Source organism: Oncorhynchus keta, chromosome 15 (genome assembly GCF_023373465.1).
Source record: "Oncorhynchus keta strain PuntledgeMale-10-30-2019 chromosome 15, Oket_V2, whole genome shotgun sequence".
NCBI lineage: Eukaryota > Metazoa > Chordata > Actinopteri > Salmoniformes > Salmonidae > Oncorhynchus > Oncorhynchus keta.
Window position 1 is genome coordinate 3,472,061 of NC_068435.1, and position 24,292 is coordinate 3,496,352.

A 24,292-nucleotide genomic window follows, 5' to 3' on the forward strand; every position below is an offset into this window, starting at 1 on the left:
GTGGGCCTATAGGGGGAGTCAATGGTGGGCCTATAAAAAACTATGATGCTAAATAGTTATTATCTGGCTAGTAAATGGTGGGCCTATAAGGGGGGTCCAATAAAAATAGTTATTATCTATGACGCTAAATAGTTATTATCTGGCTAGTAAATGGTGGGCCTATAGGGGGTCCAATAAAAACTATTATGCTAAATAGTTATTATCTGGCTAGTAAATGGTGGGCCTATAGGGGGTCCAATAAAAACTATATGCTAAATAGTTATTATCTGGCTAGTAAATGGTGGGCCTATAGGGGGGGGGTCCAATAAAAACTATTATGCTAAATAGTTATTATCTGGCTAGTAAATGGTGGGCCTATAGGGGGGTCCAATAAAAACTATTATGCTAAATAGTTATTATCTGGCTAGTAAATGGTGGGCCTATAGGGGGGTCCAATAAAAACTATTATGCTAAATAGTTATTATCTGGCTAGTAAATGGTGGGCCTATAGGGGGGTCCAATAAAAACTGATGCTGCTAAATAGTTATTATCTGGCTAGTAAATGGTGGGCCTATAGGGGGGTCCAATAAACTATGATGCTAAATAGTTATTATCTGGCTAGTAAATGGTGGGCCTATAGGGGGGTCCAATAAACTATTATGCTAAATAGTTATTATCTGGCTAGTAAATGGTGGGCCTATAGGGGGGTCCAATAAAAATGCTATGATGCTAAATAGTTATTATCTGGCTAGTAAATGGTGGGCCTATAGGGGGGTCCAATAAACTATGATGCTAAATAGTTATTATCTGGCTAGTAAATGGTGGGCCTATAGGGGGGTCCAATAAAAACTATTATGCTAAATAGTTATTATCTGGCTAGTAAATGGTGGGCCTATAGGGGGTCCAATAAAAACTTATGCTAAATAGTTATTATCTGGCTAGTAAATGGTGGGCCTATAGGGGGGTCCAATAAAAACTATTATGCTAAATAGTTATTATCTGGCTAGTAAATGGTGGGCCTATAGGGGGGTCCAATAAAAACTATTATGCTAAATAGTTATTATCTGGCTAGTAAATGGTGGGCCTATAGGGGGGGTCAAATAAAAACGATGATGCTAAATAGTTATTATCTGGCTAGTAAATGGTGGGCCTATAGGGGGGTCCAATAAAAACTATTATGCTAAATAGTTATTATCTGGCTAGTAAATGGTGGGCCCATAGGGGGGGGGGTCCAATAAAAACTTATTATGCTAAATAGTTATTATCTGGCTAGTAAATGGTGGGCCTATAGGGGGGTCCAATAAAAACTATTATGCTAAATAGTTATTATCTGGCTAGTAAATGGTGGGCCTATAGGGGGTCCAATAAAAACTATTATGCTAAATAGTTATTATCTGGCTAGTAAATGGTGGGCCTATAGGGGGGTCCAATAAACTATGATGCTAAATAGTTATTATCTGGCTAGTAAATGGTGGGCCTATAGGGGGTCCAATAAACTATTATGCTAAATAGTTATTATCTGGCTAGTAAATGGTGGGCCTATAGGGGGGGCCTGGTCCAATAAACTATGATGCTAAATAGTTATTATCTGGCTAGTAAATGGTGGGCCTATAGGGGGGTCCAATAAAAAATGGTGGGCTATGATGCTAAATAGTTATTATCTGGCTAGTAAATGGTGGGCCTATAGGGGGGGTCCAATAAAAAACTATTATGCTAAATAGTTATTATCTGGCTAGTAAATGGTGGGCCTATAGGGGGGGGGTCCAATAAACTATGATGCTAAATAGTTATTATCTGGCTCGTAAATGGTGGGCCTATAGGGGGGTCCAATAAACTATTATGCTAAATAGTTATTATCTGGCTAGTAAATGGTGGGCCTATAGGGGGTCCAATAAAAAACTTATGCTAAATAGTTATTATCTGGCTAGTAAATGGTGGGCCTATAGGGGGGTCCAATAAAAAACTATTATGCTAAATAGTTATTATCTGGCTAGTAAATGGTGGGCCTATAGGGGGGGGGTCCAATAAAAAACTATTATGCTAAATAGTTATTATCTGGCTAGTAAATGGTGGGCCTATAGGGGGGTCCAATAAAAACTATTATGCTAAATAGTTATTATCTGGCTAGTAAATGGTGGGCCTATAGGGGGGTCCAATAAAAACTATTATGCTAAATAGTTATTATCTGGCTAGTAAATGGTGGGCCTATAGGGGGGTCCAATAAAAAACTATTATGCTAAATAGTTATTATCTGGCTAGTAAATGGTGGGCCTATAGGGGGTCCAATAAACTATGATGCTAAATAGTTATTATCTGGCTAGTAAATGGTGGGCCTATAGGGGGGTCCAATAAACTATTATGCTAAATAGTTATTATCTGGCTAGTAAATGGTGGGCCTATAGGGGGGTCCAATAAACTATGATGCTAAATAGTTATTATCTGGCTAGTAAATGGTGGGCCTATAGGGGGGTCCAATAAAAACTATGATGCTAAATAGTTATTATCTGGCTAGTAAATGGTGGGCCTATAGGGGGGTCCAATAAAAACTATTATGCTAAATAGTTATTATCTGGCTAGTAAATGGTGGGCCTATAGGGGAGGCTAAATAGGGTCCAATCCAAAAAACTATTATGCTAAATAGTTATTATCTGGCTAGTAAATGGTGGGCCTAAATGGTGGGCCTATATTATGCTAAATAGTTATTATCTGGCTAGTAAATGGTGGGCCTATAGGGGGGGGGGTCCAATAAAAAACTATTATGCTAAATAGTTATTATCAGGCTAGTAAATGGTGGGCCTATAGGGGGGGGGGTCCAATAAAAAACTATTATGCTAAATAGTTATTATCTGGCTAGTAAATGGTGGGCCTAAATGGTGGGCCTATATTATGCTAAATAGTTATTATCTGGCTAGTAAATGGTGGGCCTATAGGGGGGTCCAATAAAAAACTATTATGCTAAATAGTTATTATCTGGCTAGTAAATGGTGGGCCTATAGGGGGGGGGGTCCAATAAAAAACTATTATGCTAAATAGTTATTATCTGGCTAGTAAATGGTGGGCCTAAATGGTGGGCCTATATTATGCTAAATAGTTATTATCTGGCTAGTAAATGGTGGGCCTATAGGGGGGGGGGGTCCAATAAAAAACTATTATGCTAAATAGTTATTATCAGGCTAGTAAATGGTGGGCCTATAGGGGGGGGGGGGGAGGGGGTCAATAAAAAACTATTATGCTAAATAGTTATTATCTGGCTAGTAAATGGTGGGCCTAAATGGTGGGCCTATATTATGCTAAATAGTTATTATCTGGCTAGTAAATGGTGGGCCTATAGGGGGGTCCAATAAAAAACTATTATGCTAAATAGTTATTATCTGGCTTATCTGGCTAGTAAATCTGGTGGGCCTATAGGGGGGTCCAATAAAAACTATTATGCTAAATAGTTATTATCTGGCTAGTAAATGGTGGGCCTATAGGGGGGGGGTCCAATAAAAACTATTATGCTAAATAGTTATTATCTGGCTAGTAAATGGTGGGCCTAAATGGTGGGCCTATATTATGCTAAATAGTTATTATCTGGCTAGTAAATGGTGGGCCTATAGGGGGGTCCAATAAAAACTATTATGCTAAATAGTTATTATCTGGCTAGTAAATGGTGGGCCTATAGGGGGGTCCAATAAAAACTATTATGCTAAATAGTTATTATCTGGCTAGTAAATGGTGGGCCTATAGGGGGGGGGGTCCAATAAAAAACTATTATGCTAAATAGTTATTATCTGGCTAGTAAATGGTGGGCCTATAGGGGGGTCCAATAAAAACTATTATGCTAAATAGTTATTATCTGGCTAGTAAATGGTGGGCCTATAGGGGGGTCCAATGTGTTTCAAATGCCCCCAAAAATATCTGGTCCCAGTCAATTGTCCAAGTCAATAGCCCCTTTATAGGCCTAAATAAATAAACTCCATATGAAGGGGGGAGAAACAACTAAGGGTGACAACTTTAAGTACTCTACTTTATAACAAAATGTGTACATGTATGTTCTTGAAACATATGTTGTTTTGATTGAAGACTCAGATTGGTCACCTGAGTCAGCAGGACGACAGGTATAACAGGCCTGCCAGTACGGCGCATATCTCCATGCCCCCACTGCGCCTGCGTTCCCAGCATATTGAAACAGAGGCGCAGTTGTCTGACAGAGTTGAGAGATACAGTAAGATAGATACAGTAAGATCGACACAACGAGGAAAACATCGCGTCGCACGTTCGCCACCTACCTGTTGAATATCACCGCCGTTTAATTTGCAAGTTTGGGGTTGGGTTGACGAGTCACTCACTGTCGAAGAACAAAGTCGAACCTGGAAAAAGGAGAGTCAGTCGAGGTTTTTTGTCGAGGTAAATGCGGAAGGAAAGAGGATTTGTGCAACTGGTTGCCACTCCAATGTTCTAACCGGACCGACAGACCAAAGGATTTATCAACCGATCAAACCGATTTATTGACGCCAAAAAAACACAATGCCTTTAGGACTGAGGAGAAAGAAGAACAAGTCGAGAGAGAGCTCGAACCTGGTGGAGAACGAGGAGGTCGGTGGACACGCAACTGGGAGCTCCGTGAAGTCGACCGTAAACGGAGCGGGGCTCCCACCGCCACCTGCCAACCTGCGGCCCAAACTAGTGTTCCACACTCAGCTCGCCCACGGCAGCCCCACGGGAAGGATCGAGGGATTTACTAACGTCAAAGAACTCTACGGGAAAATAGCTGATACGTTCAATTTAAGTCCACCAGAGGTATGTTTTTCTTAACAACTTTTGTAGTTCTAGACAGATAAAACAACGAGGTTTTCTGAATGCCAAAACGGGGCAAAGTTTTTGCGCAAGGTGCGCCCTGACGGTGCGGTTTTACCTACGCACAAAGAGGCTGAGTTTTGACGTTCGCTAGACTGAGGTTAAGCAGTACCTGGTGGAAGTGAGTCAAAACCAAGCCTGATTTATCCTCGGCTACATGAGACCTCACATGATTTGACAGGTATTCTATGTAACTGTAGTTTCTGGGGCAATTTGGTGAGACTATTGTCCCGGTTCAGTTTAGGGAATAATAATGACATAAAAATAAATAACATAACTTATTATTTTAATAGATTGGGCTGTATGGGCATCTGGGTTTACATTGTCATTGAATCACATTAATAAATGGGGCTATATTTACCTGGTCATTGAATCACATTAATAAATGGGGCTATATTTACCTGGTCATTGAAGACAATTGAAAAGTTTGACAAATCCTTCTTGATTCTCTTTGAGATAGTTGAACTTTTTTTACGTGGTTAAATACCATTCTCTTTGAAGAGAATGAAGGCCTTGACTCAGACAGACAGACAGACAGACATTAGTGCAAAAGGTGCATTTCTCTACGGTGAGGGAGAGAGAAATGACCACGGTAAGTGCATGTTCACATCCCATTCTGTCTGCCCTCATCCCTGAGCCTGCCAGGCTCGGCTACCAAGGCTATACATCCCAAATCGCACCCTATTCCCCATGGGCCCTATTCCCTATAGGCCCTGGCCAAAGGTAGTGCACTAAAAGAGGATAGGGTGCCATTTAGGCCTCAGTCCACAGTCATTGTGCTGTCGGTCTTTGTTAAAGGAGTCTGTGAGTGACATGTCTGTCTTTTGTCTTTCTGAGCTGGACCTGATAGGTTGGCTGACCAGCCCGCCTCTGCTATCACACAGGGACACATTTGAGCTGGAGCCATCGTTTTACACACACACACACACACACACACACACACACACACACACACACACACACACACACACACACACCACCAGCGTAGATGATCCCACAGTGACAGACGAGAGAGAGAGAGAGAGATTCTCGGGAACCAGACAAACCAGACCGATGGACAAACTGGGAAAACAAAAAAAAACAAAGTTAAAAACATTTAAAAAAACAAAGTTAAACAAACATAATGTTGTCTTTTCATCTGACCTTAACAGAAACTCAACCGTTTCACAATGCATCTGTTGCATCACTATAATTTCTCTCCAAACGTGCCCCGACTTCCGCCCGACGACTCAAAGTGAGTTCTTTCCACAGTATACTTGGAAGTCGTTTGAGGTGAATGATGAGGGGCTTCCATTGGTTAGGAGATTATCCAATCGCTGATGACTTTGTTTTATACACAAAGCCCCTCCCCCAAAATGAGGGGCTTTTTGTATAAAACAAAGTTATCAGCGATTGGATAATCTCCTAACCAATTAGATTATCAAAGCCAATTACACATTTTCAAAACGCAGCTTTACACACCTGGCTCTGGCACAACTCAATCGGTTTCTGCGACCAATCAGAAGGTCTAGAATGGGTTTCCATTCTAGAATCCCCCGGGGAGGTACTACGATCCAGACTCATTGTAGAGAAGAAACTAATGTCTGTGGGCGTGGCCTAGCGTTTGGCCAAAACAAGGAGTAACCAGACAAGTCCCGTCTCCCAACGTGTTTGAACGTGACTCCTCTTTCTTGGTTTGTGAGCATGTTGTTGAAAACGTATATTCAACTACAGGATAGGGGCTGTTTGACACCCATTTTGGACTGTGTTGGATGTTTAATAAACAAAAAAAAATGTAAACAGACATCATGATCTGGGAATAGGGGAGGAGCTAGATCTGTTGTATCTCCCAGAGAGAGGCAGGGAGGGAGGTGTTGTGGTGGTTGGAATCTCCCAAAGGAAGTCCCCTACTTCCTGCCGGTGGGCACAGCCTAAAGACCATCCTGATAAAGCCTCTCTGTCCTGGACCATGGGTCTTCAGGGAGACGAGTTAGAGCTAACCACACCCCAACAACTTTCTACTTTGTCAACTACTTGGCAGAAGTGTAATATAGTATTGACCCAAATATTATTTTGGTGAGACCGGTATGGTAAGTTGCCAGACAAAAAAAGACAGCTGTGATTTATTGTTTGGTATACCTTAACGTCAGCTAGGGCTTTGTATAGGAAATAGGGTTAGGGTTAGGGTTAGGGGTTAGGGTTAGGGTTAGGGTTTGGGTTAGGGTTAGGGTTAGGGGTTAGGGGTTAGGGTTAGGGTTAGGGGTTAGGGTTAGGGTTTGGGTTTGGGTTAGGGCTAGGGTTAGGGTTAGGGTTAGGGTTAGGGGTTAGGGTTTGTATAGGAAATAGAGGATCGACCGATTATGATTTTTCAACACTGATACCGATTATTGGAGGACCAAAAAAGCCGATACCGATTTAAATCGGACAATTTTCTTACATTTGTAATAATGACCATTAGAACAACACTGAATGAATACTTATTAACTTAATATAATACAGCAATAAAATCAATTTAGCCTCAAGTAAATAATGAAACATGTTCAAAGTGTTGGATAAGAAAGTAAAAGTGCAATATGTGCCATGTAAGGAAGCTAACGTTTCAGTTCCTTGCTCAGAACATGAGAACATATGAAAGCTGGTGGTTCCTTTTAACATGAGTCTCCAATATTCCCAGTTAAAAAGTTTTAGGTTGTAGTTCTTATAGGACTCTTTCCCTCTATACCATTTGTATTTCATTAACCTTTGACTATTGGATGTTCTTATAGTCACTTTAGTATTGCCAGTGTAACAGTATAGCCTCCGTCCCTCTCCTCGCTCCTACCTGGGCTCGAAACAGGAACACATCGACAACAGCCCCCATCGAAGCAGCGTTGCCCATGCAGAGCAAGGGGAACAACCACAGGCTCGGAGCGAGTGACGTTTGAAACACTATTAGCACGCACCCCGCTAACTAGCTAGCCATTTCACATCGGTTACACCAGCCATCTCAGGATAGGCTTGAAGTCATAAACAGCTCAATGCTTGACGCACAACGAAGAGCTGCTGGCAAAACGCACGAAAGTGCTGTTTGAATGAATGTTTACGCGCCTGCTTCTGCCTACCACCGCTCAGTCAGATACTTAGATGCTTGTATGCTCAGTCAGATTATATGCAACACAGGACACGCTAGATAATATCTAGTAATATCATCAACCATGTGTAGTTAACTAGTGATTATGATTGATTCTTTTTTTATAAGATAAGTTTAATGCTAGCTAGCAACTTACCTTGGCTTACTGCATTCGCGTAACAGGCAGTCTCCTTGTGGAGTGCAACGAGAGAGAGGCAGGTCGTTATTGCGTTGGACTAGTTAACTGTACGGCTGCAAGATTGGATCCCCCGAGCGGACAAGGTGAACATCTGTCGTTCTGCCCCTGAACGAGGCAGTTAACCCACCGTTCCTAGGCCGTCATTGAAAATAAGAATGTGTTCTTAACTGACTTGCCTAGTTAAATAAAGGTGTAAAAAAATAAATAAAAAAAACTTTTAATTTTTATAAATCTGTGGCCAAATTTTTTTTTTCTGATTGTTATGAAAACTTGAAATCGGCCCTAATTAATCGGCCATTCAGATTAATCGGTCAACCTCTAATAGGAAATCGCTTGAACGCTCATCGTGCAAGTCAGACTTTTTTGTGAACATTGTTTCCATTACCTAAAACACAAACCTTCAGAACCAAGGTTTACTACAGGTGAGTTACTACAGGTGAGTTACTACAGGTGAGTTACCAGGACCACAGGTGTGGCTCTCTGGCCGGCAGCATTTCATCACCGCCGCGACGTCTGGGATTCTGTGTATTTCACGTCATCACCTCATGATTCTGAAGGACACGTGGAGAAAGCAGTCCTCATCTCTCACTGAGCTCTGTCATGAGGACGTTTTACAGTGTAGAAGCTTACTCCAGTCAGCTGTGACTACAGGTCAAAGTCTGCTGCAGTAGAGCTTTTTACTACGGGTGAGTTACCAGGACCACAGGTGTGGCTCTCTGGCCGGCAGCGTGACCTGCAGCCTGTCTCTGTCCCACCTGCCGTCTCTCTATGTATCTACCTGTACTATTGACTAGCTACTAGGGTTTAGACCGTGTGTGGTCTCTGTGTACCCATCTACCTATCTGGCTCTACTATTGACTAGCCACTAGGGTTTAGACCGTGTGTGGTCTCTGTGTACCCATCTACCTATCTGGCTCTACTATTGACTAGCTACTAGGGTTTAGACCGTGTGTGGTCTCTGTGTACCCATCTACCTATCTGGCTCTACTATTGACTAGCTACTAGGGTTTAGACCGTGTGTGGTCTCTGTGTACCCATCTACCTATCTGGCTCTACTATTGACTAGCTACTAGGGTTTAGACCGTGTGTGGTCTCTGTGTACCCATCTACCTATCTGGCTCTACTATTGACTAGCTACTAGGGTTTAGACCGTGTGTGGTCTCTGTGTACCCATCTACCTATCTGGCTCTACTATTGACTAGCTACTAGGGTTTAGACCGTGTGTGGTCTCTGTGTACCCATCTACCTATCTGGCTCTACTATTGACTAGCCACTAGGGTTTAGACCGTGTGTGGTCTCTGTGTACCCATCTACCTATCTGGCTCTACTATTGACTAGCTACTAGGGTTTAGACCGTGTGGGTCTCTGTGTACCCATCTACCTATCTGGCTCTACTATTGACTAGCTACTAGGTTTAGACCGTGTGTGGTGTACCCATCTACCTATCTGGCTCTACTATTGACTAGCTACTAGGGTTTAGACCGTGTGTGGTCTCTGTGTACCCATCTACCTATCTGGCTCTACTATTGACTAGCTACTAGGGTTTAGACCGTGTGTGGTCTCTGTGTACCCATCTACCTATCTGGCTCTACTATTGACTAGCTACTAGGGTTTAGACCGTGTGTGGTCTCTGTGTACCCATCTACCTATCTGGCTCTACTATTGACTAGCTACTAGGGTTTAGACCGTGTGTGGTCTCTGTGTACCCATCTACCTATCTGGCTCTACTATTGACTCGCTACTAGGGTTTAGACCGTGTGTGGTCTCTGTGTACCCATCTGGCTCTACTATTGACTAGCTACTAGGGTTTAGACCGTGTGTGGTCTCTGTGTACCCATCTGGCTCTACTATTGACTAGCTACTAACCCATACTATTGACTAGCTACTAGGGTTTACCGTTTTTCTGTGTACCCATCTACCTATCTGGCTCTACTATTGACTAGCTACTAGGGTTTAGACCGTGTGTGGTCTCTGTGTACCCATCTACCTATCTGGCTCTACTATTGACTAGCTACTAGGGTTTAGACCGTGTGTGGTCTCTGTGTACCCATCTACCTATCTGGCTCTACTATTGACTAGCTACTAGGGTTTAGACCGTGTGTGGTCTCTGTGTACCCATCTACCTATTGACTAGGGTTGGGCCTTGGTTTTTGTGGGCCTAATGAATTCAGGGCTTGCGGAGATACAAATAGGCCGAATATAAACCTTCCACAACCATAAGACCCACTAATAATTACATTATTTTATCAAAATAGTTGATTTAACCTGCTTTTGTGCAGTAATCACTGATCTGTCTTTCAAGTCTGTGAAAATGCCATGACCATGACGTACATTCACTAATAACGACTGACTTTTTTAGCACGTGGGTGTAACAGTATAACTTTAGACCGTCCCCCTCGCCCATACCCGGGCGCGAACCAGGGACCCTCTGCACACATCAACAACAGTCACCCCTCGAAGCATCGTCACCCATCGCTCCACAAAAGCCGCGGCCCTTGCAGAGCAAAGGGGGAACCACTACTTCAAGGTCTCAGAGCAAGTGACGTCACCGATTGAAACGCTATTTAGCGCGAACCACCGCTAACTAAGCTAGCCGTTTCACATCCGTTATATATGATAACGCTATTTAGCGCGCACCACCGCTAACTAAGCTAGCCGTTTCACATCCGTTACATGGGCTTGTGTTCGAGTAGCTGCCTGGCAGCGTGACCAGCAACCTGTCTGTCCACCTGCCGTCTCTATGTATCTACCATTGGCTAGTTACTAGCTAGCGAGTAGCCAGCTGATCTTTTATATTTCAAGTTTAGCCAACTTGTTACCAAATAGATCCAAGGTTGAACAGTTTTAATTGTTATGAACACACCCTTCTGTCTGTCTCCCACTGTTTGAACGGCAGGCTAGCCTGCCCACTTTGTTCAGATGTTGAAATCAAGCCTACCTACAAGTGGCCTACCGTTCCTTATTTCTCAGAGTGAGAACAAGTTGCCAAGTCTTTATGTAATTGTGTTTTATGCTTATTGCACATTTTTATAAAACACAGTCGCTAGTAGCATGTTCAATGATACTCCTGTTATTAGTAGCTTCTGCTCTTAGGCTTGGCCGGTATTCCGTATATATCGTACACCAGGGTATTTTGGAAAAAGCCACAGGATGGTTTTTCCCAATACCGTTGAAACTAACGTTTATTTATACGCACGCACACACACACACACACACACACACACACACACACACACACACACACACACACACACACACACACACACACACACACACACACACACACACACACACACACACACACACACACAGTGGGGAGAACAAGTATTTGATAACCTGCAAAAATTGGCAGTGTTTCCTACTTACAAAGCATGTAGAGGTCTGTAATTTTTAATCATAGGTACATTTCAACTGTGAGAGACGAAATCTAAAACAAAAATCTAGAAAATCACCTTGTATGATTTTAATTTGCATTTTATTGCATGACATAAGTATTTGATACATTAGAAAAGCAGAACTTAATATTTGGTACAGAAGCATTTGTTTACAATTACAGAGATCATACGTTTCCTGTAGTTCTTGATCAGGTTTGCACACACTGCAGCAGGGATTTTGGCCCACTCCTCCGTACAGACCTTCTCCAGATCCTTCAGGTTTCGGGGCTGTTGCTGGGCAATACGGACTTTCAGCTCCCTCCAAAGATTTTCTATTGGGTTCAGGTCTGGAGACTGGCTAGGCCACTCCAGGACCTTGAGATGCTTCTTACGGAGCCACTCCTTATTGCCCTGGCTGTGTGTTTCGGGTCGTTGTCATGCTGGAAAACCCAGCCACGACCCATCTTCAATGCTCTTACTGAGGGAAGGAGGTTGTTGGCCAAGATCTCACGATACATGGCCCCATCCATCCTCCCCTCAATAAGGTGCAGTCGTCCTGTCCCCTTTGCAGAAAAGCATCCCCAAAGGATGATGTTTCCACCTCCATGCTTCACGGTTGGGATGATGTTCTTGGGGTTGTACTCATCCTTCTTCTTCCTCCAAACACAGCGAGTGGAGTTTAGACCAAAAAGCTATATTTTTGTCTCATCAGACCACATGACCTTCTCCCATTCCTCCTCTGGATCATCCAGATGGTCATTGGCAAACTTCAGACGGGCCTGGACATGCGCTGGCTTGAGCAGGGGGACCTTGCGTGCGCTGCAGGATTTTAATCCATGACGGCGTAGGGTGTTACTCATGGTTTTCTTTGAGACTGTGGTCCCAGCTCTCTTCAGGTCATTGTCCAGGTCCTGCCGTGTAGTTCTGGGCTGATCCCTCACCTTCCTCATGATCATTGATGCCCCACGAGGTGAGATCTTGCATGGAGCCCCAGACCGAGGGTGAGGACATGGGGCGGCAGCGTAGCCTAGTGGTTAGAGTGTTGGACTAAATAAGAATCTGTTCTTAACTGACTTGCCTAGTAAAATAAAGGTAAAATATATATATTTTTTTTAAATTGACCGTCATCTTGATATTCTTCCATTTTCTAATAATTGCGCCAACAGTTGTTGCCTCCTCACCAAGCTGCTTGCCTTGTCTTGTAGCCCACCCCAGCCTTGTGCAGGTCTACAATTTGACCCTGATGTCCTTACACAGCTCTCTGGTCTTGGCCATTGTGGAGAGGTTGGAGTCTGTTTGATTGTGTGTGGACAATACAGATGTGCCAAGCTTGTAGCGTCATACCCAAGAAGACTCAAGGCTGTAATCACTGCCAAAGGTGCTTCAACAAAGTACTGAGTAAAGGGTCTGAATACTTATGTAAATGTAATATTTCAGTTTTGTATGTTTAATACATTTGGAAAAATGTCTAACTGTTTTTGCTTTGTCATTTATGGTGTGTTGTGTAGATTAAGGGATTTTTTTTAAAATCAATTTTTGAATAAGGCTGTAACAATAACAAAGTGGAGAAAGTCAAAGGGTCTGAGTATTTTTTAAGTGCACTGTACCTATCGGTACTATTAGCTCAGGTAGGGCTGTGCTCTGTGTGTACCCAGCTGTACTGCTTGGGCTCACCACGTCATTTGCTTACAGTTTGAATACTTCAGCTTCTTTCGACCAGGTGTCGCTTGTTGTCTCTTACTCTATTGGTACTAACTGCAGTGTGTTGTCTCTCTCTCTATTGGTACTAACTGCAGTGTGTTGTCTCTATTGGTACTAACTGCAGTGTGTTGTCTCTATTGGTACTAACTGCAGTGTGTTGTCTCTCTCTATTGGTACTAACTGCAGTGTGTTGTCTCTCTCTATTGGTACTAACTGCAGTGTGTTGTCTCTCTCTCTATTGGTACTAACTGCAGTGTGTTGTCTCTCTCTCTATTGGTACTAACTGCAGTGTGTTGTCTCTCTCTCTCTATTGGTACTAACTGCAGTGTACTAACTGCAGTGTGTTGTCTCTCTCTCTCTATTGGTACTAACTGCAGTGTGTTGTCTCTCTCTCTCTATTGGTACTAACTGCAGTGTGTTGTCTCTATTGGTACTAACTGCAGTGTGTTGTCTCTCTCTATTGGTACTAACTGCAGTGTGTTGTCTCTATTGGTACTAACTGCAGTGTGTTGTCTCTATTGGTACTAACTGCAGTGTGTTGTCTCTATTGGTACTAACTGCAGTGTGTTGTCTCTCTCTCTATTGGTACTAACTGCAGTGTGTTGTCTCTCTCTCTATTGGTACTAACTGCAGTGTGTTGTCTCTATTGGTACTAACTGCAGTGTGTTGTCTCTATTGGTACTAACTGCAGTGTGTTGTCTCTATTGGTACTAACTGCAGTGTGTTGTCTCTCTCTCTATTGGTACTAACTGCAGTGTGTTGTCTCTCTCTATTGGTACTAACTGCAGTGTGTTGTCTCTCTATTGGTACTAACTGCAGTGTGTTTCTCTCTCTATTGGTACTAACTGCAGTGTGTTGTCTCTTTCTCTATTGGTACTAACTGCAGTGTGTTGTCTCTCTATTGGTACTAACTGCAGTGTGTTGTCTCTCTCTATTGGTACTAACTGCAGTGTGTTGTCTCTCTCTATTGGTACTAACTGCAGTGTGTTGTCTCTCTCTATTGGTACTAACTGCAGTGTGTTGTCTCTCTCTCTATTGGTACTAACTGCAGTGTGTTGTCTCTCTCTCTATTGGTACTAACTGCAGTGTGTTGTCTCTCTCTCTATTGGTACTAACTGCAGTGTGTTGTCTCTCTCTATTGGTACTAACTGCAGTGTGTTGTCTCTCTATTGGTACTAACTGCAGTGTGTTGTCTCTCTCTATTGGTACTAACTGCAGTGTGTTGTCTCTATTGGTACTAACTGCAGTGTGTTGTCTCTATTGGTACTAACTGCAGTGTGTTGTCTCTCTCTATTGGTACTAACTGCAGTGTGTTGTCTCTCTCTCTATTGGTACTAACTGCAGTGTGTTGTCTCTCTATTGGTACTAACTGCAGTGTGTTGTTGGTACTAACTGCAGTGTGTTGTCTCTATTGGTACTAACTGCAGTGTGTTGTCTCTATTGGTACTAACTGCAGTGTGTTGTCTCTATTGGTACTAACTGCAGTGTGGTACTAACTGCAGTGTGTTGTCTCTCTCTCTATTGGTACTAACTGCAGTGTGTTGTCTCTCTCTAACTGCAGTGTGTTGTCTCTCTCTATTGGTACTAACTGCAGTGTGTTGTCTCTTTCTCTATTGGTACTAACTGCAGTGTGTTGTCTCTCTATTGGTACTAACTGCAGTGTGTTGTCTCTCTATTGGTACTAACTGCAGTGTGTTGTCTCTCTCTCTATTGGTACTAACTGCAGTGTGTTGTCTCTCTCTCTATTGGTACTAACTGCAGTGTGTTGTCTCTCTCTCTATTGGTACTAACTGCAGTGTGTTGTCTCTCTCTATTGGTACTAACTGCAGTGTGTTGTCTCTCTCTCTATTGGTACTAACTGCAGTGTGTTGTCTCTTTCTCTATTGGTACTAACTGCAGTGTGTTGTCTCTATTGGTACTAACTGCAGTGTGTTGTCTCTCTCTATTGGTACTAACTGCAGTGTGTTGTCTCTCTCTCTATTGGTACTAACTGCAGTGTGTTGTCTCTCTCTCTATTGGTACTAACTGCAGTGTGTTGTCTCTCTCTCTATTGGTACTAACTGCAGTGTGTTGTCTCTCTCTCTATTGGTACTAACTGCAGTGTGTTGTCTCTCTCTCTATTGGTACTAACTGCAGTGTGTTGTCTCTCTCTCTATTGGTACTAACTGCAGTGTGTTGTCTCTCTCTCTATTGGTACTAACTGCAGTGTGTTGTCTCTCTCTCTATTGGTACTAACTGCAGTGTGTTGTCTCTCTATTGGTACTAACTGCAGTGTGTTGTCTCTCTATTGGTACTAACTGCAGTGTGTTGTCTCTCTATTGGTACTAACTGCAGTGTGTTGTCTCTTTCTCTATTGGTACTAACTGCAGTGTGTTGTCTCTCTCTCTATTGGTACTAACTGTGTTGTCTCTCTCTCTATTGGTACTAACTGCAGTGTGTTGTCTCTCTCTATTGGTACTAACTGCAGTGTGTTGTCTCTCTCTAACTATTGGTACTAACTAACAGTGTGTTGGTACTAACTGCAGTGTGTTGTCTCTCTATTGGTACTAACTGCAGTGTGTTGTCTCTTTCTAACTGCAGTGTGTTGTCTCTCTCTATTGGTACTAACTGCAGTGTGTTGTCTCTCTCTCTATTGGTACTAACTGCAGTGTGTTGTCTGTCTCTCTGTGTTGTCTCTCTATTGGTACTAACTGCAGTGTGTTGTCTCTCTCTATTGGTACTAACTGCAGTGTGTTGTCTCTCTCTATTGGTACTAACTGCAGTGTGTTGTCTCTATTGGTACTAACTGCAGTGTGTTGTCTCTCTATTGGTACTAACTGCAGTGTGTTGTCTCTCTCTCTATTGGTACTAACTGCAGTGTGTTGTCTCTCTCTCTATTGGTACTAACTGCAGTGTGTTGTCTCTCTCTCTATTGGTACTAACTGCAGTGTGTTGTCTCTATTGGTACTAACTGCAGTGTGTTGTCTCTCTATTGGTACTAACTGCAGTGTGTGTCTCTCTCTCTCTATTGGTACTAACTGCAGTGTGTTGTCTCTCTCTCTCTATTGGTACTAACTGCAGTGTGTTGTCTCTCTCTCTCTATTGGTACTAACTGCAGTGTGTTGTCTCTCTCTCTCTATTGGTACTAACTGCAGTGTGTTGTCTCTCTCTCTCTATTGGTACTAACTGCAGTGTGTTGTCTCTCTCTCTCTATTGGTACTAACTGCAGTGTGTTGTCTCTCTAACTGCAGTGTGTTGTCTCTATTGGTACTAACTGCAGTGTGTTGTCTCTCTATTGGTACTAACTACAACTGTGTGTTGTCTCTATTGGTACTAACTACAGTGTGTTGTCTCTATTGGTACTAACTGCAGTGTGTTGTCTCTCTCTCTATTGGTACTAACTGCAGTGTGTTGTGTCTCTTGGTACTAACTACAGTGTTGTCTGCCTCTCTATTGGTACTAACTGCAGTGTGTTGTCTCTCTATTGGTACTAACTGCAGTGTGTTGTCTCTCTATTGGTACTAACTGCAGTGTGTTGTCTCTCTATTGGTACTAACTGCAGTGTGTTGTCTCTCTATTGGTACTAACTACAGTGTGTTGTCTGCCGCTGAGCGGGTGGCGATCAACTCTATGCTAATCCATGTAAACAAGGTCTGAGTAGTCTTTTTTTTTTTTTAGGCTAATTTCAAGCTTTGCAAAAGTGTACAGACTGTGAAGTAGACTGTGAAGTAGACTGTGAAGTAGACTGTGAAGTAGACTGTGAAGTAGACTGCGCTAGAGTAGACCAATGGTAGTCTCATGTTATATTAAGTTTACAGCAAGCCTGACACTTACTAATTGCTCAAAGGGATTAAAATGTTACAACCAATCCCATTTGATGGAGTGTGTGTGTGTGTGTGTGTGTGTGACATGGAGACATCTCAAGATAACTGGTCTAATCCAAGGCTTACTCTACTGGGATTAAGACATTAATAATTCATTAATACATGCTCATGTCATCACCAGACAGTAACACTGAGTTTGGAGTCACATTTTTGTGATTTTGTTTGTGTGTGTGGTGGGGGTGGGAGGGGGGGGGGACTACATTGATTTATTTTGGCTTATTTGTTTTGTTAGTGTTCGTTTACAATGGATTTTCTTCACCTGAAAACATTTCCGTTCCAAGTCAGGGATTACTGGAGCTGTAATAACGTTGCGGTTTTAAAATGGAAGGGGTCAGCGCATTGTTGTTGTTGAGAAGCAGAGCTCATTGTTGTTGTTGAGAAGCAGAGCGCATTGTTGTTGTTGAGAAGCAGAGCTCATTGTTGTTGTTGAGAAGCAGAGCTCATTGTTGTTGTTGAGAAGCAGAGCTCATTGTTGTTGTTGAGAAGCAGAGCTCATTGTTGTTGTTGAGAAGCAGAGCTCATTGTTGTTGTTGAGAAGCAGAGCTCATTGTTGTTGTTGAGAAGCAGAGCTCATTGTTGTTATTGAGAAGCAGAGCTCATTGTTGTTGTTGAGAAGCAGAGCTCATTGTTGTTATTGAGAAGCAGAGCTCATTGTTGTTATTGAGAAGCAGAGCTCATTGTTGTTATTGAGAAGCAGAGCTCATTGTTGTTATTGAGAAGCAGAGCTCATTGTTGTTATTGAGAAGCAGAGCTCATTGTTGTTATTGAGAAGCAGTGCTCGTTGTTGTTGAGAAGCAGAGCTCGTTGTTGTTGAGAAGCAGAGCTCGTTGTTGTTGAGAAGCAGAGCTCATTGTTGTTGAGAAGCAGAGCTCATTGTTGTGGAGAAGCAGAGCTCATTGTTGTGGAGAAGCAGAGCTCATTGTTGTTGAGGAGCAGAGCTCATTGTTGTTGAGAAGCAGAGCTCATTGTTGTTATTGAGAAGCAGAGCTCATTGTTGTTATTGAGAAGTACAGCTCATTGTTATTGAGAAGCAGAGCTCATTGTTGTTGAGAAGCAGTGCTCGTTGTTGTTGAGAAGCAGAGCTCATTGTTGTTATTGAGAAGCAGAGCTCATTGTTGTTATTGAGAAGCAGAACTCCTTGTTGTTATTGAGAAGCAGAGCTCATTGTTGTTATTGAGAAGCAGAGCTCATTGTTGTTATTGAGAAGCAGAACTCCTTGTTGTTATTGAGAAGCAGAGCTCATTGTTGTTATTGAGAAGCAGAGCTCATTGTTGTTATTGAGAAGCAGAGCTCATTGTTGTTATTGAGAAGTACAGCTCATTGTTATTGAGAAGCAGAGCTCATTGTTGTTGAGAAGCAGAGCTCATTGTTGTTGTTGAGAAGCAGAGCTCATTGTTGTTGTTGAGAAGCAGAGCTCATTGTTGTTATTGAGAAGCAGAGCTCATTGTTGTTATTGAGAAGCAGAGCTCATTTGATTTTCTTTATGCCCTCAATCCTATTCCTTGATATTTTACTGAATTTATTAATTACTACTGTGTTATCTCGTTGATTTCACCTTTTAATCCATTTGAAATGTTAAGGCTTTCTCTGTTGATTAAATTATTTAAAATGTCGTCACTTCTCTGGGTTAATAATGCATTTTAGTAAAGAAAAACAGGGAAGACATTGAGACCAAGTCCTTTTCCAGATGTGTCCTGTAGAATTTAACATAAAATACACAAACCCTATAAATATATACAGTACGATTGAACACACTGACTCCTTCCAGGGTTTTTCTTTATTTTATTTGTACTCTTTTTTCTACTTTGTAGAATAATAGAAAAGACAAAACTATTAAATAACACATATGGAATCATGTAGTAACCAACAAAGTGTTAAACAAATCAAAAATGTTGTATATTTTTAGATTCTTCAATGTCGCCACCCTTTACCTTGACAGCTATGCACTCTCTTGGCATGCCCTCAACCAGATTAATGAGGAATGCTTTTCCAAAGGTCTTGAAGGAGTTCCCACATATGCTGAGCACTTGTGGGTTGCTTTTCCTTCACTCTACAGTCCAACTCATCCCAAACCATCTCAATTGAGTTGAGGTCAGGTGATTGTGGAGGCCAGGTCATCTGATGTAGCATTCCATCACCCTCCGTCTTGGTAAAATAGCCCTTACACAGCCTGGAGGTGTGTTAGGTCATTGTCCTCTTGAAAAACAAATGACAGTCCCAGTAAGCCCAAACCAGATGGGATGGTGTATCGTTGCAGAATGTTGTGGTAGCCATGCTGGTAAAGTGTGCCTTGAATTCTAAATAAATCACTGACAGTGTCCCTAGCAAAGCACCATTACACCTCCTCCTCCATGCTTCAGGGGGGGAAAGATCATCTGTTCACCTACTTGTTTATTTATTTTTTTACCCCTTTTTTTGTCCCCAATTTTGTGGTATCCAATTGGTAGTTAGTCTTGTCTCATCGCTGCAACTCCTGTACGGACTCAGGAGAGGTGAAGGCCGTGCACCCTCTGAAACACAACCCAACCAAGTCGCACTGCTTCTTGACACAATGCCCACTTAACCCGTCAGCCCGCCGCACCAATGTGTCGGAGGAAACACAGTACACCTGGCGACCAGTGTGCGCTGCGCCCGGCCCGCCACAGGAGTCGCTAGTGCGCAATGGGACAAGTATATCCCTGCTGGCCAAACCGTCTCCTAACCCCGACGACGCTGGGCCGAACCATCCCCTAACCCGGACAAAGCTGGGCCGAACCCTCCCCTAACCCGGAGGACGCTGGGCCGAACCCTCCCCTAACCCGGAGGACGCTGGGCCGAACCCTCCCCTGACCCGGAGGACGCTGGGCCGAACCCTCCCCTGACCCGGAGGACGCTGGGCCGAACCCTCCCCTGACCCGGAGGACGCTGGGCCGAACCCTCCCCTGACCCGGAGGACGCTGGGCCGAACCCTCCCCTGACCCGGAGGACGCTGGGCCGAACCCTCCCCTGACCCGGAGGACGCTGGGCCGAACCCTCCCCTGACCCGGACGACGCTGGGCCGAACCCTGCCCTGACCCGGACGACGCTGGGCCGAACCCTGGGCTCCTCTACAACCTGTTTCTCCTGGACAGACATGGGCTCTATAACCTGTTTCTCCTGGACACCGGGCTCCCTGTTTCTCCAGGACAGACATGGGCTCCATAACCTGTTTCTCCTGGACAGACATGGGGCTCTATAACCTGTTTCTCCTGGACAGACATGGGGCTCTATAACCTGTTTCTCCTGGACAGACATGGGGCTCTATAACCTGTTTCTCCTGGACAGACATGGGGCTCTATAACCTGTTTCTCCTGGACCACGGGCTCTATAACCTGTTTCTCCTGGACAGACTGGGCTCCAACCCTGTTTCTCCTGACATGGGCTCGGATAACGTTTCTCCTGGACAGACATGGGCCTCCTGGACAGACATCCTCTATAACCTGTTTCTCCTGGACAGACATGGGCTCCTATAACCTGTTTCTCCTGGACAGACATGGGCTCTATAACCTGTTTCTCCTGGACAGACATGGGGCTCCTCTATAACCTGTTTCTCCTGGACAGACATGGGCTCTATAACCTGTTTCTCCTGGACAGACATGGGGCTCTACCTGTTTCTCCTGGACAGACATGGGGCTCCTCTATAACCTGTTTCTCCTGGACAGACATGGGCTCGATAACCTGTTTCTCCTGGACAGACATCCTCTATAACCTGTTTCTCCTGGACAGACATGGGCTCTATAACCTGTTTCTCCTGGACAGACATGGCGCTCCTCTATAACCTGTTTCTCCTGGACAGACATGGGGCTCCATAACCTGTTTCTCCTGGACAGACATGGGGCTCTATAACCTGTTTCTCCTGGACAGACATGGGGCTCTATAACCTGTTTCTCCTGGACAGACATGGGGCTCTATAACCTGTTTCTCCTGGACAGACATGGGGCTCCTCTATAACCTGTTTCTCCTGGACAGACATGGGGCTCCTCTATAACCTGTTTCTCCTGGACAGACATGGGGCTCCTCTATAACCTGTTTCTCCTGGACAGACATGGGGCTCCTCTATAACCTGTTTCTCCTGGACAGACATGGGGCTCTATAACCTGTTTCTCCTGGACAGACATGGGGCTCCTCTATAACCTGTTTCTCCTGGACAGACATGGGGCTCTATAACCTGTTTCTCCTGGACAGAGATGGGGCTCCTCTATAATCTGTTTCTCCTGGACAGAAAGCTCAGGTGTGAACTGAGACATGATTACAGTGAAAGGGCTTCAGTTGATTAAGTGGCTGTTTACCCGCCAAAGGGGATAGAAGGGTTGCCACGGTCACGGCATTGTTGAGACAGAGGGTAAGACCGTTTTCATTGGCTGCTGAGAGGCGTGTGTGTGTGTGTGTGTGTGTGAGAGAGAGAGAGAGAGAGAGAGCAGGTGGTGACCTCCAGTCATTGCTCAACCATTTACAATTACGATGTGATTGAATGATACTTTTGAAAAACACATTGTGTTGTGACCTGATATATTTTCTACCTTGGGATTACAATCTCTATGTGACACATGACTGGAGAAAGTGGACGCCTGTAGTTGGAGAAACCAATTATTATTATTATTATTATTATTATATTAAACCCCTGTCCACTTCATCAATGCCTTTTATCTAGTGATGTTTTATTTCTATTGGTAGACCCAAAGGCATCTATTCTTTTAGACCAATCAAATTGCTCAAATTTTAACACACACACACACACACACACAATGTGTTTTAATATAATCAACTATATCGTCTGGTGGTGCTTGAAGCTCACGGTTTGGTGCCTAAAGAGGGCAACAGATCTCGATTAGAGAGATATTTACCTGACCCAACTTCTCCTCCCGCTCCTGTTGCCTTTCACAGATTCTGCCAGAAGAGATATTTGCCACTACTGAAGATGCCGTTGTGGTTTTCAAGATTCTGCCACTCTCCTCCCGCTCCTCCCACTACTCTCCTGAGGATTGCCTTTCACAGATTCTCCCACAGAAGATGCCGTTGTGGTTTTCTTCTGCCACTACTCTCCTGAAGATGCCGTTGTGGTTTTCATGGTTTTTTTCACAGATTCTCCCACTACTCTCCTGAAGATGCCAGTTCTCCCACTACTCTCCTGAAGATGGTTTTTTTCACAGATTCTCCCACTACTCTCCTGAAGATGCCGTTGTGGTTTTCACAGATTCTCCCACTACTCTCCTGAAGATGCCGTTGTGGTTTTCACAGATTCTCCCACTACTCTCCTGAAGATGCCGTTGTGGTTTTCACAGATTCTCCCACTAAGATGCCGTCTCTCCACTACTGAAGATGCCGTTGTGGTTTTCACAGATTCTCCCACTACTCTCCGGAAGATGCCGAAGATGCCGTTGTGGTTTTCACAGATTCTCCCACTACTCTCCTGAAGATGCCGTTGTGGTTTTCACAGATTCTCCCACTACTCTCCTGAAGATGCCGTTGTGGTTTTCACAGATTCTCCCACTACTCTCCTGAAGATGCCGTTGTGGTTTTCACAGATTCTCCCACTACTCTCCTGAAGATGCCGTTGTGGTTTTCACAGATTCTCCCACTACTCTCCTGAAGATGCCGTTGTGGTTTTCACAGATTCTCCCACTACTCTCTCCCACTGAAGATGCCGTTGTGGTTTTCACAGATTCTCCCACTACTCTCCTGAAGATGCCGTTGTGGTTTTCGTTGTGGTTTTGTGGTTTTCACAGATTCTCCCACTAGAAGATTCTCTCCACTACTCTCCTGAAGATGCCGTTGTGGTTTTCACAGATTCTCCACACTAAGATGCTCTCTCCCACTGAAGATGCCGTTGTGGTTTTCACAGATTCTCCCACTACTCTCCTGAAGATGCCGTTGTGGTTTTCACAGATTCTCCCACTACTCTCCTGAAGATGCCGTTGTGGTTTTCTCTCCACTACTCTCCTGAAGATGCCGTTGTGGTTTTTCTGCCACAGAAGATTCTTCTGCCACTACTCTCCTGAAGATGCCGTTGTGGTTTTCACAGATTCTCCCACTACTCTCCTGAAGATGCCGTTGTGGTTTTCACAGATTCTCCCACTACTCTCCTGAAGATGCCGTTGTGGTTTTCACAGATTCTGCCACTACTCTCCTGAAGATGCCGTTTTTTCACAGATTCTCCCACTACTCTCCTGAAGATGCCGTTGTGGTTTTCTCTCCTGACAGATTCTCCCACTACTCTCCTGAAGATGCCGTTGTGGTTTTCACAGATTCTCCCACTACTCTCCTGAAGATGCCGTTGTGGTTTTCACAGATTCTCCCACTACTCTCCTGAAGATGCCGATTCTCCCACTACTCTCCTGAAGATGCCGTTGTGGTTTTCACAGATTCTCCCACTACTCTCCTGAAGATGCCGTTGTGGTTTTCTACAGATTCTCCTGAAGATGCCGTTGTGGTTTTCACAGATTCTCCCACTACTCTCCTGAAGATGCCGTTGTGGTTTTCACAGATTCTCCCACTACTCTCCTGAAGATGCCGTTGTTTTTCACAGATTCTCCCACTACTCTCCTGAAGGATGCCGTTGTGGTTTTCACAGATTCTCCCACTACTCTCCTGAAGATGCCGATTCTGCCACTGGTTTTTGTGGTTTTCACAGATTCTCCCACTACTCCTGAAGGAAGATGCCTGAAGATGAAGATGCCGTTGTGGTTTTCACAGATTCTCCCACTACTCTCCTGAAGATGCCGTGCCGTTGTGGTTTTCACAGATTCTCTCCACTACCTCCTGACCGTACAGATCTCCTGAAGATGCCGTTGTGGTTTTCACAGATTCTCCCACTACTCTCCTGAAGATGCCGTTGGTTTTCACAGATTCTCCCACTACTCTCTGAAGATTTTGGTTTTCACAGATTCTCCCACTACTCTCCTGAAGATGCCGTTGTGGTTTTCACAGATTCTCCCACTACTCTCCTGAAGATGCCGTTGTGGTTTTCAGATGCACGTTGTTTGCTGAAGTTCACTTTTTAAATATTTTTTTATAACATCATATCTATATATCCTTGTCATGTGGATAATCAAAATTCTATCCAGATAAACAACAAACTTCAAACAACTTTGGTCTGGCCAGAGGCTAGCAACATTATATAAAATATTCTGGGACCCTCAGAGCTTCCTGCTCCAGTGAGCTCAGGACAGACACAGCTGTAGGCTATTTGATCAAAGGGATAAGAAGCAGTGGTCGACTTGGACAGGAGCTG

At 43.8% G+C, this 24,292-nt stretch overlaps 1 protein-coding gene and 1 long non-coding RNA gene across 7 annotated transcripts in view; one reads left to right on the forward strand and one right to left on the reverse strand.

The window, feature by feature from the left end:
• The first annotated feature begins 4,173 nt into the window (after positions 1-4,173).
• The window catches only part of LOC127907503 (PDZ domain-containing protein GIPC1-like), a 67,047-nt gene continuing 46,928 nt past the window's right edge, over positions 4,174-24,292 (forward strand). For both annotated transcript variants that reach the window (XR_008064618.1, XM_052462864.1), the window contains exon 1: positions 4,174-4,761. Coding sequence is in view for 1 of the 2 variants with exons in the window: in XM_052462864.1 (XP_052318824.1) it covers positions 4,489-4,761 (273 nt within the window). In the remaining variant the exon portion in view is untranslated. The remainder of the gene's footprint in view (positions 4,762-24,292) is intronic.
• On the reverse strand, positions 8,527-10,448 carry LOC127907508 (uncharacterized). Of its 5 annotated transcripts, none has more exons than XR_008064651.1 (4): positions 10,229-10,448; positions 9,880-9,892; positions 9,548-9,615; positions 8,979-9,351 (listed from the first exon to the last, which is right to left on the reverse strand). It is a non-coding gene; the product is annotated as an uncharacterized LOC127907508 (long non-coding RNA). The 5 variants fall into 5 exon arrangements; XR_008064650.1 differs by lacking the exon at positions 9,880-9,892 and adding an exon at positions 9,940-9,952; XR_008064652.1 differs by lacking the exons at positions 8,979-9,351; positions 9,880-9,892; positions 10,229-10,448 and adding exons at positions 8,527-8,943; positions 10,025-10,202 and having other exon boundaries at positions 9,548-9,819.